The sequence below is a fragment of the Piliocolobus tephrosceles genome, chromosome 2, assembly GCF_002776525.5.
Source record: "Piliocolobus tephrosceles isolate RC106 chromosome 2, ASM277652v3, whole genome shotgun sequence".
Lineage (NCBI taxonomy): Eukaryota > Metazoa > Chordata > Mammalia > Primates > Cercopithecidae > Piliocolobus > Piliocolobus tephrosceles.
Window position 1 is genome coordinate 101055311 of NC_045435.1, and position 15922 is coordinate 101071232.

At 40.3% G+C, this 15922-nt stretch overlaps 1 protein-coding gene across 4 annotated transcripts in view; it reads left to right on the forward strand.

The window, feature by feature from the left end:
• The window catches only part of IGF2BP2 (insulin like growth factor 2 mRNA binding protein 2), a 182819-nt gene that overhangs the window by 148331 nt on the left and 18566 nt on the right, over positions 1–15922 (forward strand). For 3 of the 4 annotated variants that reach the window (XM_023187469.3, XM_023187466.3, XM_023187464.3), the window contains 3 exons: positions 4047–4169; positions 4533–4668; positions 7242–7370. In XM_023187469.3, coding sequence (XP_023043237.1) covers positions 4047–4169; positions 4533–4668; positions 7242–7370 — 388 coding nt within the window. The remainder of the gene's footprint in view (positions 1–4046; positions 4170–4532; positions 4669–7241; positions 7371–15922) is intronic. The other variant, XM_023187465.3, reaches the window with a different exon arrangement.

Genomic DNA, 15922 nt, shown 5'->3' on the forward strand with positions numbered 1-15922 from the left:
AAAAAAAAAAAAAAAGAAAAAGAAAATATATGGTTATCTGGTAAGGGTAAATATTAACAAATATAGTAACCTGTACTGTAGAAATTTTGGTGCATAGAATTTAAATGACAAAAACATTTTTTAACTATAAATCTTTGTTAATGAGTATAAAAACATATAAAGATATAATTTGTGATATTTGGGGATGGGGTGAAAGTAGAGTTTTTGTATGCAATTGAAGTGAAGTTATCAGTTTAAAATAGGATGCTATGACTTAAAGATGTTTTATGTAATTGCAATAGTATCCACAAAGAAAAAATCTGTCAGAACATACACAAAAGAAAATCAGGCCGGGCGCGGTGGCTCAAGCCTGTAATCCCAGCACTTTGGGAGGCCGAGACGGGTGGATCACGAGGTCAGGAGATCGAGACCATCCTGGTCTACACGGTGAAACCCCGTCTCTACTAAAAATACAAAAAACTAGCCGGGCGAGGTGGCGGGCGCCTGTAGTCCCAGCTACTCCGGAGGCTGAGGCAGGAGAATGGCGGGAACCCGGGAGGCAGAGCTTGCAGTGAGCTGAGATCCGGCCACTGCACTCCAGCCCTGGCGACGGACCAAGACTCTGTCTCAAAAAAAAAAGAAAATCAAAGCACATCACTATAAAAAATCAATAAAACATAAAGGAAGACAGGAAGAAAGGAAAGAAGGAACAAAACTACAAGACATACAGAATACAATGAAGAAAATGACAAAAGTAAATCCTTCCCTATCTGTAATTACTTTAAATGCAAATGAATTAAACTCTGCATTCTTGGCTAAATGGATTAAAAACAGGATCTAACTGTATGTGGTCTACAAGAGACTCATTTTAGATATAAAGACACATATAGGCTGAAAGTAAAAAGGTGGAAAAAGATACTCCATGCAAATGGTAAGTACAAGAGAGGAGTAGCTATACTAATATCAGATGAATAGACTAAAAACAAAACTGTTACAAGAGACAAAGAGGGACATTATATAATATTGAAGGAACAGTTCACTAAGGAGATATAACAGTTATAAATATGTACACAGCAAACCTCAGAGTTCCTAAATATATGAAGTCAACTTTGAAAGAACTGAAGGGAGAAATAATTAGCAACATGATATCAGTAGGAAACTTAAGTGTGTCACTTTCAATAATGGATAAAACTACCAGATAGAAGAACAATAAGGAAATAGAATTGGAACAGTGCTATAGACCAACAGACATACGAGAACATTCCACCCAACAACGGCAGAATATACGTTCTTCTCAAGTGCGTGTGGAACTCTCTAGGAGAGATAACATACAAAATAAATCTTAACAAATTCCAGAAGATTGAAATCATACAAAGTATCTTTTCTGATCACAGTGGAATGAAACCGGAAATCAACAGCACAAGGAAAATTAGATAATTTAGCATTTTTTTTAGAGGATGTCAAGTGGTAATAAAGTCCCTCAGTTTTTATCTGGGAATCCTAATTTCTCCTTTATGTTTGAAGGACAGTTTTACCACACATGTTATCCTTGGATGGCAGTTTCTTTCAGCACTTCAAATATATCATCCCACTCCCTTCTGGCTTGCATAGTTTCTGCTAAGAAATCTGCAGATAGTGTTATGGAAGCTCCTTTGTATGTCACAATTGCTTTTCTCTTGCCACTTGGAAGGTACTCTATCTAACTTTTAGGCAGTTTGATTTTAATGTGTGTCAGTGTGGTTTTCTGTGGATTTGTCCCAGTTGGAGTTCTTTAAAATTTTTGATTTGTATGTACATTTCATTCCTCATATTTGGGAATTTTTCAGCTATTCTTCAAATAAGCTCTCTGCCCCTTTGTTCCCTCTTTTCTTTCTGGGATTCCCATTGCTTATGTTGATCTACTTGGCATGTCTCCGGGATTCCCATTATGCTTATATTGATCTGCTTGGCAAGTCTCATAGGTCCCTAGTCTCTCTTCACTGTATTTATTTATTTTAATCCTCTGACTTGAAGACTTCAAATGACCTGTATTCATATTTGCTGGTCCTTTCCTCTGCCTGGTCAAGTCTGCTGTTGAACTCGTCTAACAAATTTTTCTGTTCAGTTGTATTTTTCAGCTCCAGAATTTGTTAGGTTCTTTTTTATAGTTTCTGTCTCTTTGTTGATATTCTCATTTTGTTCATGCATAATTTTTCCAACTTTATTTAGTTATCTATCTGTGTTCTTGTTTAGCTCAGTACAAGAACTCTATTGGGTGAAGAATGTTCTCCTTGCTCTTAAAAAAAGGTACAAGGGAGAGTGACGTTAGCGAGATGACAGACGAGGAAGCCACGGATCTCTTTCCCCCTCACAGACACCTCAAATTAACAAGAGATAGACCAGAATGCTTCTGTGAGGACTCTAAAGATCAGCTGAGAAGCTATAATATGAAGTCCACTGTAAACCAAGAAGGAATTCCAGGCTGGGGCCGTGGTTCACGCCTGTAATTCCAGCACTTTGGGAGGCCAAGGTGGGCAATTGCCTAAGCCCCAGCGTTCGAGATCAGCCTCGGCAGTATAGTAGGGACTATTTTTAGTCCCTACTGAAAATACTCATTGAGCATCTTTACAATTATTTTTAATTATTGGTCAGGGAGCATGTAGATCTGTATTCTTTAGAGTCAGTTTTTGGGAGTTTTATTTTGGTCCCTTGATTGGGTCATGTTTCTCTGTTTCTTCGTATGCCTAGTAAGTTTTTTTGTTGGGATTTGGACATTTGAAAAAACAACCACCCTCACAGTCTCTGTGTACTGGCTTTGGGCAGTGGAAGACCTGAAATCAACCTAGCTAGAGGTTCTAGGACCTCTCAAAACTTTTCTAATCTCTTGATCCCTCTGGTGTCTGACTGTAGAACTGCAGTTCTTGAATGCTGCTTGCCTCTGCTTTCAGCAGCTTCTGAACTCTGATGTTGATCCTGTCAGTGCTCTGAGTCAGTGACACAAAAACCAGTTTTTCTGGCACCTTCCAGACAAGCCAAAATGTTGTATGCATAATCTAGTCTTTGTTTCTGTCCCAAAGGAGGAGCCCAGCCTTTAGGGTTTCCTCCCCTTTGTTCTTCAGTATGCCATGTAGGGGATGGGGCCTTGAAAACACTGTGAATGTTCTTACCTTTTTTGCTGGAAATATATATATATTATTTTTTTTTCCAGGAAACCCACTAGTAAATTATGATAAGTGCACTGGACAACATCATGTGAAGACATTATATATGTCTATATCTATATATGGTATATGTGTGTGTGTGTATAGTTGTTGTTGTTGTTGTTTTTAGACAGGGTCTTGCTCTGTAGCCCAGGCTGGATGCAGAGGTGTGTGATCATGGTTCATGGTAGCTTTGGCCTCCCTGACTCAAGCAGTCCCACCTCAGCCTCCCAAGTAGCTAGAACTACAGGCGTGCACCATTATGCCTGGCTAATTTTGAGTTTTTAGTAGGGATGGTGTTTCACTATGTTGCCAAGGCTGGTCTCGAACTCTGGCGCTTAGGCAGTTGCCCACCTTGGCCTCCCAAAGTGCTGGAATTACAGGCGTGAACCACAGTGCCCAGCCTGGAATTCCTTCTTGGTTTACAGTGGACTTCATATTATAGCTTCTCAGCTGATCTTTAGAGTCCTCACAGAAGCATTCTGGTCTATCTCTTGTTAATTTGAGGTGTCTATGAGGGGGAAAGAGACCTGTGGCTTCCTCGTCTGTCATCTCGCTAACGTCACTCTCCCTTGTACCTTTTTTTAAGAGCAAGGAGAACATTCTTCACCCAATAGAGTTCTTGTAATACCCTCATTGGCCAGATCAGCTTCATGGATCCACTTCCAACCAGTTACTATAAGGGAGTAGAATTACCATGGTTTGGCTTATGTTAATCAAAATTCATGAGCTGGGGTCGGTAAGGGACCTGACCTCTCCTAAATCCCATCGTCACTTGGTACCTGAACAAAATGTCTTCCATTTGTAAGAAAAAAGCAAGGTAATGGTTTCTGGGAGACAACCATTATACCTGTCTTAAAGTGTTCACTTGTTGCTTGTCTTTTTTAGAGCCGAAGAGATTCCTCTGAAAATCTTGGCCCACAATGGCTTGGTTGGAAGACTGATTGGAAAAGAAGGCAGAAATTTGAAGAAAATCGAACATGAAACAGGGACCAAGATAACAATCTCATCGTAAGCCGCTTATTCAGATTAATCATGCCCAATAATGGAACACCTGAGCATTTCGATAGGTCTAGTTCATTCACCTGCTTTTCCCAAAAATGGGAGTATAATCATAAGTGATACAATTATCTCCATCATCATTTTTAAAAAAAATATGTAAATACTTACCAGGTAGATATTTTTCACTATGGATGTTATCTAAATCCTGAGTAAGATTTGAAATAAGACGGCAGGGGTTCTACACCACAGCGTATTGTGAGAGAATTGAGTCTTCTCCCTCTCCGCCAAAACTTGTTTGTGATTTTTTTTTTTTTTTTGGCATTTTATTTTTCCTGTTGAAAACAAAGTTTGTCTTTTCTTCTTACGGGTCAGTTTGCAGGATTTGAGCATATACAACCCGGAAAGAACCATCACTGTGAAGGGCACAGTTGAGGCCTGTGCCAGTGCTGAGATAGAGATTATGAAGAAGCTGCGTGAGGCCTTTGAAAATGATATGCTGGCTGTTCATGTAAGTCCCTAACACTTTCTTCTCTGCTGGTTTTCACATGTGTTTTCAGGTCGTGCTCGAGGCTCTCTTAAGAATAATTGTTATTCAGCTAATCAGGAAGTGCCTTAGGATAGGTATGCAGAATTTTTCCTGACTTCCTAGGATAAAGGCATTAAAATCATCAGGAAACCAACTAGTAAATTATGATAAGTGCAGGGGACAACGTCATGTGAAGACATTAAAATTATAACTTTGAAGACTGACATAAGGAAAAGCTTATGATATAATGTTTATTAAGAAAAGCAAGAATGACTCTGTGTGGTGGCATGCATCTGTAGTCCCAGCTACTCAAGAGGCTGAGGCAGGAGGAGCACTTGAGTCCTGGGGGTTGAGGCTGCAGTGAGTGGGCATTATGCCACTGCACTCCAGCCTGGGCAATAGAGTGAGACCCCATCTCTAAATAAATAAATAAGAAAAGCAAGATATAAATGTATGTAACTAAAGTTACAATTATGTAAAATAACATGGATCAGAATGACTGGAAGGCTACATACAAAAATGAAAATAGCTGGCATGTTAGAAAAGTGGGATTTTTTTCCATGTATGTAGCCTTCTGAACCTTATGTAATATTGTCCTGTTACTTTTTAAATTTTAAAAACGCATGCTTTAAAGTTAACTTCGATTTTCCTCCCTTGCTTGCTGATCCGCACTTTTAGATCGTCTGATAAATGTTGTCGACCACTTGAGCCTTTACTGTGTATTTGTAGCAGACTCAATTAGGTTTGTCCTTCCTGTGATTGCTACCTAATTTTTACTCTTAATGGGGAGATGCCGATCCAGCATTCAAAAAAAAACACCTTTAAAATATTTGGCCATCAGCAAAAGTCCAGCTCAGCTCAGAGGAGTAAATTTTTTCACTTTTTAATTAGATTTTTCGGACATATACAGAAGTGAAAAGGATGCTCCAATAAGCCTTCATATACCCATAATCCACCTTTTGCAGTTATCAACTCACCGTCTGTTTTGTTTCCTCTAAACCCTCATCCACATCTACTGTTCATACCGGTTGGATGACCTTGAAGCAAATCTCAGACCTGATAATATTTCCTAGAGAAATAAATGTGGACAAAGCACTCTATAGGTTAAACCCAAGTCCCTCACTGCAGCACTTTCCGCTGTACCCTCTACTGCAGCCAGGAATCTGTCCCCACCTCACCCCGACCCCCACCTTAGCAGCCCACATCACATGATAATATGGGGCGTGATGAGAAGAGCTAGAGCAGGAGACTGCAGTGTGGTCTTCTCCCCATGTTTGGATATATTTGTGGAAGTATCATCTGACAATCTCATTTTCTTCCTGTGGGTTCTTGACATCTTATGATAAACATCTCTTTCTGTGAACACCTGGAAAAGCTACAGAAGGGTCTGAGTGATTCATACATCTTCACCTGAGCTTACCACTTAGGTTCATTCATGTCTGTGCCAAAGTCACGCACTGGTAGGTGAATAACAAAATTACCACATCTTATAGACAAAATGAGGTAAAGACGAAGGATATGAGCCCTGCTATTCCAAACGTTCTTAAAAAAAAGGCAAGTTACAGAGTGAATGTAGCCAAAAATGAGAAAATAGAAAATGTCAGGAAATTGCGTCATGTTCAGGGAATGGGTGACCATGTTCCTCTGCCTCTGAAGACCTGTATGGTTAAAACCCACCCCCAGCCTGTGTGACCATCCCTATGTAGAAATGTAAAATAAGCAAGCAAGATGATCACAAAGCCAACAACTAAATAGCAAAGAGACAAAGTTGTAAACCATCCCAAGGCTGGATAGTGGAGTTTACGTATGTGGGACTTTACATCATGTGAAGGATCTGATCTTTCCGTGGATAGAGTTGGAAAACACTGTTAATCCAATTTGTTTTAAACAGTCATTCAACGAATATTTATCGAGTACTTACTATGTACCAGGCACTGAGAACACAACACTACGTAAGACAGTCTCTGTCTGCAAGGAAATTCTGGACTAAAAGGGGAAGAGGTAACTAAACAGGCTATTCACATACCACGTAATGAGTGCTGTCATAGGGAAACAGGAGTGCTGGAGAGCACAGACAGGGCATTCGAGCTGAGCTTTGGGATGAAAGAAAGCTTCCTGCATGAAGGGTCATCTCTGCTCAAGTGAAACCTGCAAGTCAGTAGGATTTAGCCAGGTGAGAAGGGAGAAAAGCACTTCCTTGCCTAGGAAATAAATACCATGTGCAGGGGCTCAGAGGTATTTAGGGAACAGGACTGACCAGGTTGGAGATGAAGGGTTAGCAGGAGTGAGGCTGGCAAGGTGGCTGCCATCCCCAGGAAGAGCCTCATTTTCCATGATAAGATATGTAGACATGCCCAAGGGTGGCAGAGAAGCCTTGAAGGAACACCATGGTCAGGTTGAGATGTGGCACCCACCTCTGATACAGGGTAGGAAGAGCCTGGGCAGAGCTGATTGGGAGACGCTGGTGCCATTCAGACAAGAGAGGGAGGTTGACCCAGGCGTGCGGGCCTCTCTGGTCTCCTCCCTTCATCTTTTTTCTCCATTTCTATTCCCAGCAACAAGCCAATCTGATCCCAGGGTTGAACCTCAGCGCACTTGGCATCTTTTCAACAGGACTGTCCGTGCTATCTCCACCAGCAGGGCCCCGCGGAGCTCCCCCCGCTGCCCCCTACCACCCCTTCGCTGTAAGTAGCTCAGCTTGTGGAGGTTTGCTTATGCGCTGGGCACCTCCAGGCAGCAGCATGACTCTGCTATGTGGAATCAGAACGGAAGCTTTCATTTAAAGGCCATGCTCGAGTATAGATGAATCCAATGTAGGTTGAACTCAACATTTCTTAGGACTTCTTCCTAATGGGCAACTAACTTAATATTAAACCATCCTCTAAACACATGTTCTTAAATATAGTATGTCACAACTAGCAAAGAAAGAAACTCACAGCAAATTCATCAACTAGAAGCTAATTTATTATTAAAAAAAAGGACTTGTTAGCTCAAATAAGAACATTTCATGAGTGTTGGTCATTTGTTAAAATATATAGGGTACCTGGATGATTCTTAGAGAGAGATACATATCTACATACATACATGTGCAGTTTCTACCTATGTTTACAAGTCAAATGTATTGTTTTATTAATAGGCAATTTTTAAAAGAAAATATTACATACATTGTTTGTATCTAAACACTTAGCACAATGCCTGGTATTTAGTAAGTTCTCAATAAGTATTTGTTCACAACAGAAGAAATGTGAATTTTATGAGTGTTTTACTTACTGCTTTCATTCACAAGCATTATTCAAGATTAATGCATTATCAAATTGGGGCTCAGGATGCTTGACAGCTTTTTTTGATTCCTAATTTTTCTCTACACAGACTGCTTATTTTTAAAGCAAACTTTCTTTCCCCCAATGTTTATGCTGTTTAAATGGGAAGAATTGGGTGGGTGAACATTGCCTCAGCCATTCCGTTCTTTTGAGAAGTGCTTTCTGGGGTAGGCTTCCCATTGTGTGAATTCCCAGTAGTTTTTTGGGTTGTCAGTAGAGACAGGATGAATCCCCTGTGCTATCCTGCCAACAAAATGCAGACACACACTGACACCCACATCCTCAGTCACATATATACACACATTCTGCATTCCTGCTTATATATGACTCTTCTGAGTCTTTTTTTTTGAGGTGGAGTCTTGCTTTGCCGCTAGGCTGGAATGCAGTGGCGCGATCTTGGCTCACTGCAGCCTCTGCCCCTGGGTTCAAGTGATTCTTGTGCCTCAGCCTCCCAAGTAGCTGGGATTACAGGCACGTACCACCATACCCACCTAATTTTAGTAGAGAAGGGGTTTCACCATGTTGGCCAGGATGGTCTCGATCTCCTGACCTCGTGATCTGCCTGCCTCGGCCTCCCAAAGTGCTGGGATTACAGGCGTGAGCCACTGCGCCCGGCACCCTGAGTCATTTCTAAATCTCTCCATACCACCTCTTTAGTTAAATCCATTTCCCCTTAAACTGAAGGAGGGGACTGACACTGAGCCTTGTGTGTTGAGCAGCCTAAAGATGCAGTATGAGGGATTGTGGCAGCTGTCAGTCACATGGCTGTGCCAAGCAGTAAGAATAGCTTGAGAGTTTCACATCCCCATATTTTTGCTGTCAGATCTGAGAATGGCCCAGTGAGTTACAATTAAGTGGCATTGAGGCATGTATCATTTCTTGGGAGAGAGGCTGTACATACAGCCCCACAGAAGATAACCTCAAATGTTAGGCTACCCTCTCAGTATAGGTAATTTAAGTGGGGAGAGAAAAAGGGCATAATAAATAAATAATAAAATTGGTAATCTAGGCCAGGCATGATGGCTCACACCTGTAATCCCAGCACTTTGGGAGGCTGAGGTAGGCAGATCACCTGAGGTCAGGAGTTCAAGACCAACCTAGCCGGCATGGTGAAACGTCGTCTTTACTAAAACTACAAAAATTAGCCAGGTGTGGTGGTGCATGTCTGTAATCCCAGCTACTTGGGAGGCTGAGGCAAGGAGAATCACTTGAACCCGGGAGGTGGAGGTTGCGGTGAGCTGAGATCATGCCACTGCACTCCAGCCTGGGCAATAGTGTGAGACTTCATCTCAAAAATAAATAAATTAATTAATTAAATTGGTAATCTCAAATGTAAGAGTCAGCATGCTACAACCTGAGGACCAAATCTAGCTCACCATTTATTTTCATCAATAAAGGTTTTTAGGGGACATAGCCACGGTCGTTTATATACATATTATCTATTCCTGCTTTCCCCCTGTAGTGGCAGAGCTGAGTAGATGCATATAGATCACATGAGCCACAAAGCCTAAAATGTTTATGATTTGCTTCTTTACAGAAAAAGTTTGCTGACCCCTGAACTAAATTTAACAAGGAGATAATTTTTCTTTTGATAGCAGAATATTTTCTAAACTTGAAAATAGGTTTTGCCAGTTGGAAAGCTTCCTTTGCATCTCAGATTTTTACTAAAATAGTAGAATAACCATTTTGCTAAAATATGTGGTTCCTGTTATTTATAAAATAGGTTTTAAATTAAAAATTGTTAAACTAAAACAAAACAAAACAAAAACAACCAGGTAATTCGGATCTTGATCCCATGGGTCAATATTAGAGTAGATTCTAATCCAGTTGCCCTGACTGTCTGAGACATGATGGCTTCTGCAGACATCTCCTTCATGCAGCTGCAGAAGTGTAGGTCCAACGTCAACAGTGAGAGACGGCCCTCACTGCCCACCTGTGCAGGACCTAGGCTATTCCTGGAGCAATACCTGGGAAGTCCACACCGCAGGCTTGTAGGCTTCCCTGGTGGGCACAGGACTCCTGAGAACAGCAGCATAGGGTGGTGGAGACACTTTAAATACTGACAGTATTGTTTTCCTGTCACATAGGCATTCAGATTTCAAGGAACCAAGATATTTCTTGGTTGCTTTTATATATCACAAAGCTCTAATACTTTTGCTTTTAGCATCCAAAGGTCAGGGAGTCTGTGTCCCTCCTTATAACTGGCTCATCCACACCTAGGTTGGTCTCCGAACTCTGGAATTTTTAATACATATGTGTGTATATGAAAACTTTACCACTTTTTTTTTTTTTTACTGTTTTTCTGGTTATAAAAGTAATATGTGGATAGTATTTAAGAAGCAGGGAGTATGTACTTTTGAATTTCCCCCCCAAAAAAACACATTTCTCTGATCCTAAAAAAAAAAAAATAAAGCAGCAAATAATACAGAAATGCAGAAAGTGCAAGTTTTTTTTTAACCTAGATATAAGTAGTGTTTCTGTGTAGGTATGTGCGTGTGTGTGTGTGTGTATATATCTTTATACATGATTTATAGTTTTTCCCCCAAATTTTCACTCTGGAATGGAAATCCTTGTGTGTATACATCTTGATTCATTTATCCAATTATTTCCTCAGAATAATTTCATGGAAATAGAATCAAAGAATGTGTATATTTTCTATGCTGATACATAGTATATAATTTTGATACAAAAAAGGTATATTACTTTTCATTCCCATCAAGAGTGTGTGTAACAGAGCAGGACTTTTTCTTCCATACCAGCACTCCCAATTATTCCTCACGGTCTGATATTTTAAAATATGCGGTTTTTAAAATTATTATTATATGACTGAAAAATTTTGTATTGGCCATTTTTGTTCTCTCTGATAAGTTGCTGTCTGTGTTTTTGGCCCCTCAGTCTATTGAGAAGTAATATAACTTAGGTTCTAGAGCAGACTGTGTGCATTTGAATTTCTACACTGTCACTTGCTGTTTTTAACTTTGAGCAAGTGACTTAAGCTCTTCAGATCTGGGAGAAATAGTAGTACCTACATTAGGGGATGGTTATGAGGGTAATTAAGTAAGTTAAAACCTGTATACAGCAACTGCTATGTAAATCATAGCTGCTATTATCTTTTTATTTCATCTTTTTCTTACTGATTTGTCGTAGCTAATTACATATTAAGGCTGCTAACCACTTGTCATGTTGTAAATATTTTCAACAAATATTCTATTTGCTTTATTTGTGATGTCTTATGTCATAAATAATTATATGTATATATTATATATATGTTCATTTATAGTGAACAGTAGTTCATAGTTCAACTTAAAATGCCAACTTTGTCATACACAGAATTCCCACTTAACTATATATATAATTCACTATATATAATATATATATCTCTCTCTCTCTCAAATGAGTGAACTTTTGTTTGACGTTAAATGTAAACATTTCCCTTTAGCCTTTCTTCTTTCATCCAAATTTCACACAATACCCCTTCCCTAGAAGTGTAGTAGTTATGTTTACACATTAAAAAAAGTTTTCTCGGCACATATACAAACATATTATTAAAAAATACAAATGAAATTATGCTGTACACAGGGAATTACAACTTTTGTTTTTACATATTATTGGCATCTTTCCATAGCTAGACCTAGTTTTATTTAATGGCTGCATAATATTCCATTAAATGAGTTTATCATCATTTTTGTAACCAGCACACTAGTTTTACACATTTGGGTTGATTCCAAGTTATTCATATTACAGATAATGTCAAAATGAATATCTTTACAGGCATACCTTGAAGATACTGTGGATTCATTTCCAGGCCTCCATAGTAAAGTGAATAACATGATAAAACAAGTTACACTTTTGTTTGTTTGTTTGTTTCCGAGTGCATATAAAAGTTGTGTTTACATTATACTGTAGTCTGTTAAGTGTGTAACAGCATTGTATCTGAGAAGACAATATCCATGCCTTAATTTTAAAATATTGCTTAAAAATGCAGACACAGAAACACAAAGTGAGCATGTACCATTGGAGAAATGATACCAATAGACTTGTCTGACATAGGGTTGCCACCAGCCTTCCAGTTTGTAGAAAACACAGTTATCTGCAAGGTGCAGTAAAGCCAAACACAATACAATGAGGTGTGCCTCTACATAAATCTTTGCACAAGTGTGTGAGTATATCTGAAAGTAAATTCTCTAAGACTGGAATTATTATTTCAAAGCGCATATGTATTTTAAATATTCACAGATTTCTCCTCACCAGAATTCATGCAGAAAACCTAAAAATTAAGGTAGTTAAATAATTGATACTTTTCTTTTGAGTTTCTGACCTTTGACATCATGCTAAGGAAAAAAGCCTTCTCCCATCCAAGACTGCAAAAATAAAATATTCTCCCGTATTTTCTTTTTCTTTGTGTAAGAGACTGTGCTATGTTGCCCAGGCTGGAGTGTTGTAACTGTTCACATGCACAATTATAGCACGCTACAGCCTGGAATTCCTGGGCTCAAACAATCCTCCCACCTTAGCCTCCTCAATAGCTGGGACTACAAGCACTTGCCACCACACCTGGCCCATGTTTTCTTACACTAGTTTTTAGTTGTTGGCTTTGGAGGATTGTGTATGTCTGCAATTCATAGGGAATTTATCTTGACTTATACTGAGATACAGATCTGACTTTATTTTTTAAGTTTTTAACTTGATTTTGTTCATTTATATTTTCCTATGAAAATATAAATTTTTTCCACTTAATTTTTCTTTTTATGTGTATTGATGTAAAGTGATACAAAACAGACTGTTGTCTTTTAAATATCCAAACTTGTGGTTATTTCTCTTTCTTTTTTAAAAAAAAAAAATATATACATATATATTTATATATATTTAGTTATTGAGATGGAGTCTTGCTGTGTCATCCAGGCGAGAGTGCAGTGGCACAATCTCGGCTCACTGTAACCTCTGCCTCCGAGTTTAAGCAATTCTCCTGCCTCAGCCTCCCAGCTGGGATTACAGGCACCCACCACCACGCTAGGCTCATTTTTGTATTTTTAGTAGAGATGGAGTTTCACCATGTTGCCCAGGCTGGCCTCGAACTCCTGACCTCAGGTGATCCACCTGCCTCGGCCTCCCAAAATACTGGGATTACAGGCGTGAGCCACCACGCCCAGCCCATAGTTCCTTTAGAACTCTAAAAATGTTACTTCTAGCACTGTTTCTTTTGTAGATCTCCTCCTCCTCCTCCTCCTTTCTTTCCTTCCTTCCTTCCTCCTCCTTCTTCTTCCTTCTTCTTCTTCTTCTTTTTTTTTTTTTTTCCTTAAAGAAACAGGGTCCTGCTCTGTCTGTCATCTAATAGGTTGGAATGCAGTGGTGTGATCCCAGCTCACTGCAGTCTCGAACTTCTGGGCTCAAGCGATGCCCCTGCGTCAGCTTCTTGAGTAGCTGGGACTACAGGTGCACAACACCACGCCTGTCCTTTTTTTTTTCCCCCTGGTGTCTATAAGTTTTTTTGTCTTTTGTAATAATTTGCCTTTACCCTTGGAATTCAGGAATCTGAATCTGGGTGCTTTGATCTAAAGATCTGTGTTTTTCTTTGGCTCAGGAGAATGTTTTCCTTTCATAATTAATTTTAGTGTTGCTTCTCTGCCATCCATTTTATTTTCTCCTTCTGGAGTTCTCCCAGAAGAGGAGAGTTATAGCAAACCTCACTCTACTCTTTGTGTCTGTCCACTTCCCACTCTTCGTCTTGGTTTTGTGTGGTTTAACAGCCCCGTGCATTGATGGGCTTTTCCGCAGTGTCTTCCCTACTATTTACACGTCCTCTACTGAGTTTTTACTTAACCATGTTTTTCATGTCCAGGGTCACTCTGGTTCTCTGATTGTTCATTTCTCATAGCAGTCTATATACAAATTATTGAAGCACTGTCCTCTTGACTCTCACTAGGAGATCAAATCACAATTTTGTAAAAAGCTCTCCCTTCTCCCTCCGTTGACTCACTGGGGTCATTCGCTTGTCTTGTGCAGCTGGGCCCCTCTCCTTCATGCTGCTGATTCTTTATATATGTCTAATGGATTTTAATTGTCCATTTATGTATTAAATGCACTCAACAGCATAATTACAATCCTAAGGGGTGTTTTTTCTTAGCATGCTCCCCAGACCCCACCTGAACCAGTGAGGTTAGAATGTCCCAGGGGAGCTCAGAGTGAGTGCAGTGGTTTAGATCTTGGGCTGCAGAGGCAGACACAGAGATCTGTGTTAGCATCTTGGCTCTACCTCTTGCTGGCTCACCATTTCCTAGCTCCCTCCAGCTTCTAAGGTTGTCCCATGAGAACACACAGAGCAGGACAGGCAGCTCCATGTAAGGAGATACTTTGACAAGCTGGCATAGGGCAGTGCACCATCTGCATCTTAGAAAGCTATGTCCACAACACTGAACCCTCTGGCCAAGTCGTCACCCCTTCCTAAGGCCCATGTCCCTGGTGCCCAGAGGGAGCACCTGCCAGCTTTGCAGTCTGGTATCACTCTGTTATCACACTAAAACTATTTAAATATTTGAACATAATTCATATATATACCTTAAAATGCTAGCAAACTGAATTCAGCAGTACATTAGAAAGACCATTCATCATGACCAAGTGGGATTTATCCCTGGGATGCAAGGATGGTTTGACATATGCAAATCAATCAATATAATACATCATATCGACAGCAAAATTAGTAGAAGAAAAGAAGTAATAAAGATCAGGGTGGAAATAAGTGAAATTGGAATGAAAAATACAATACAAAAGATCAATGAAACATAATTCCTATGCCTGGTCCTTGCCCTCTGCACTCCCCTTTCCCACCCTCCATTCTTCCCACCCCCTGATTTCTTCATGCTTCAGAATATCACCTAAATTGTGTATCAGATGGTCACACATTGCAGCTTGAACCCTGTAGTTCTCCCAGGAAAAGGAGGCTCTGCTGTTTACAACTCCCTTTTCTAATTTTCACAAGTGTGTTTGATATATACTCCTGTACCTACCCCCCAGAAGAGTCAAACTCAGAGAACAGGCAGACACTAGTGTTCCTGAAGTTGACAGTTTGAAACAAGCCTATGGATAATAATTACCCACCTCCCTCTGCCTCTCAGTTAGTGGGTGGGGACCGAGGGGGTGAGGACGCACCTGGCAGGAGTGCCTTCACCACCACACTTCCTTTCCCCCTTCCCAAAATGCTTTTGAAACACTCAAAAATAAAGTAGCTCCTCCCTCATAAAATAGGTGAGACTCTTGAACTGAGTCTAACGGCCACATCAGGGTCAGGGTTCCCTACCAACCTCCCTATCCCTCGGGGCCTTGAACCAGATGGCAGATGACTACAGCCTGCTTTCCCATTAAAATAGTTATTTGAGTCATTGCCAAGTTACTTTTTCTGACCATTATAAATAAGCAAGATTTGAAAGCCCCCTTCCATTTGAGGCTGTAGACATCACCTAATAGAAAGTATGGGAATGGGGCCGGATATGGTGACTCACTCCTGTAATCCCAGCACTTTGGGAGGCTGAGGCAGATGGATCATTTGAAGTCAGGAGTTCAAGATCAGCCTGACCAACATGGTGAAACCCTATCTCTACTAAAAATGCAAAACAATTAGCCAGCTGCAGTGGCTCACACCTGTAATCCCAGCACTTTGGGAGGCCGTGGTGGGAGGATCGCCTGAGGTCAGGAGTTCGAGACCAGCCTGGCCAACATGGTGAAATCCTGTCTCTACTAAAAATACAAAAATTAGCTGACCGTGGTGGTGGGTACCTGTAATCCCAGCTACTCAGGAGGCTGAGGCAGGAGAATCACTTGAACCCAGGAGGCAGAGTTTGTAGTGGGCCAAGATCATACCACTGCACTCCAGCCTGGGCAACAGAGCTAGTCAGTCTTTAAAAAAAAAAAAAAAAAAAAAA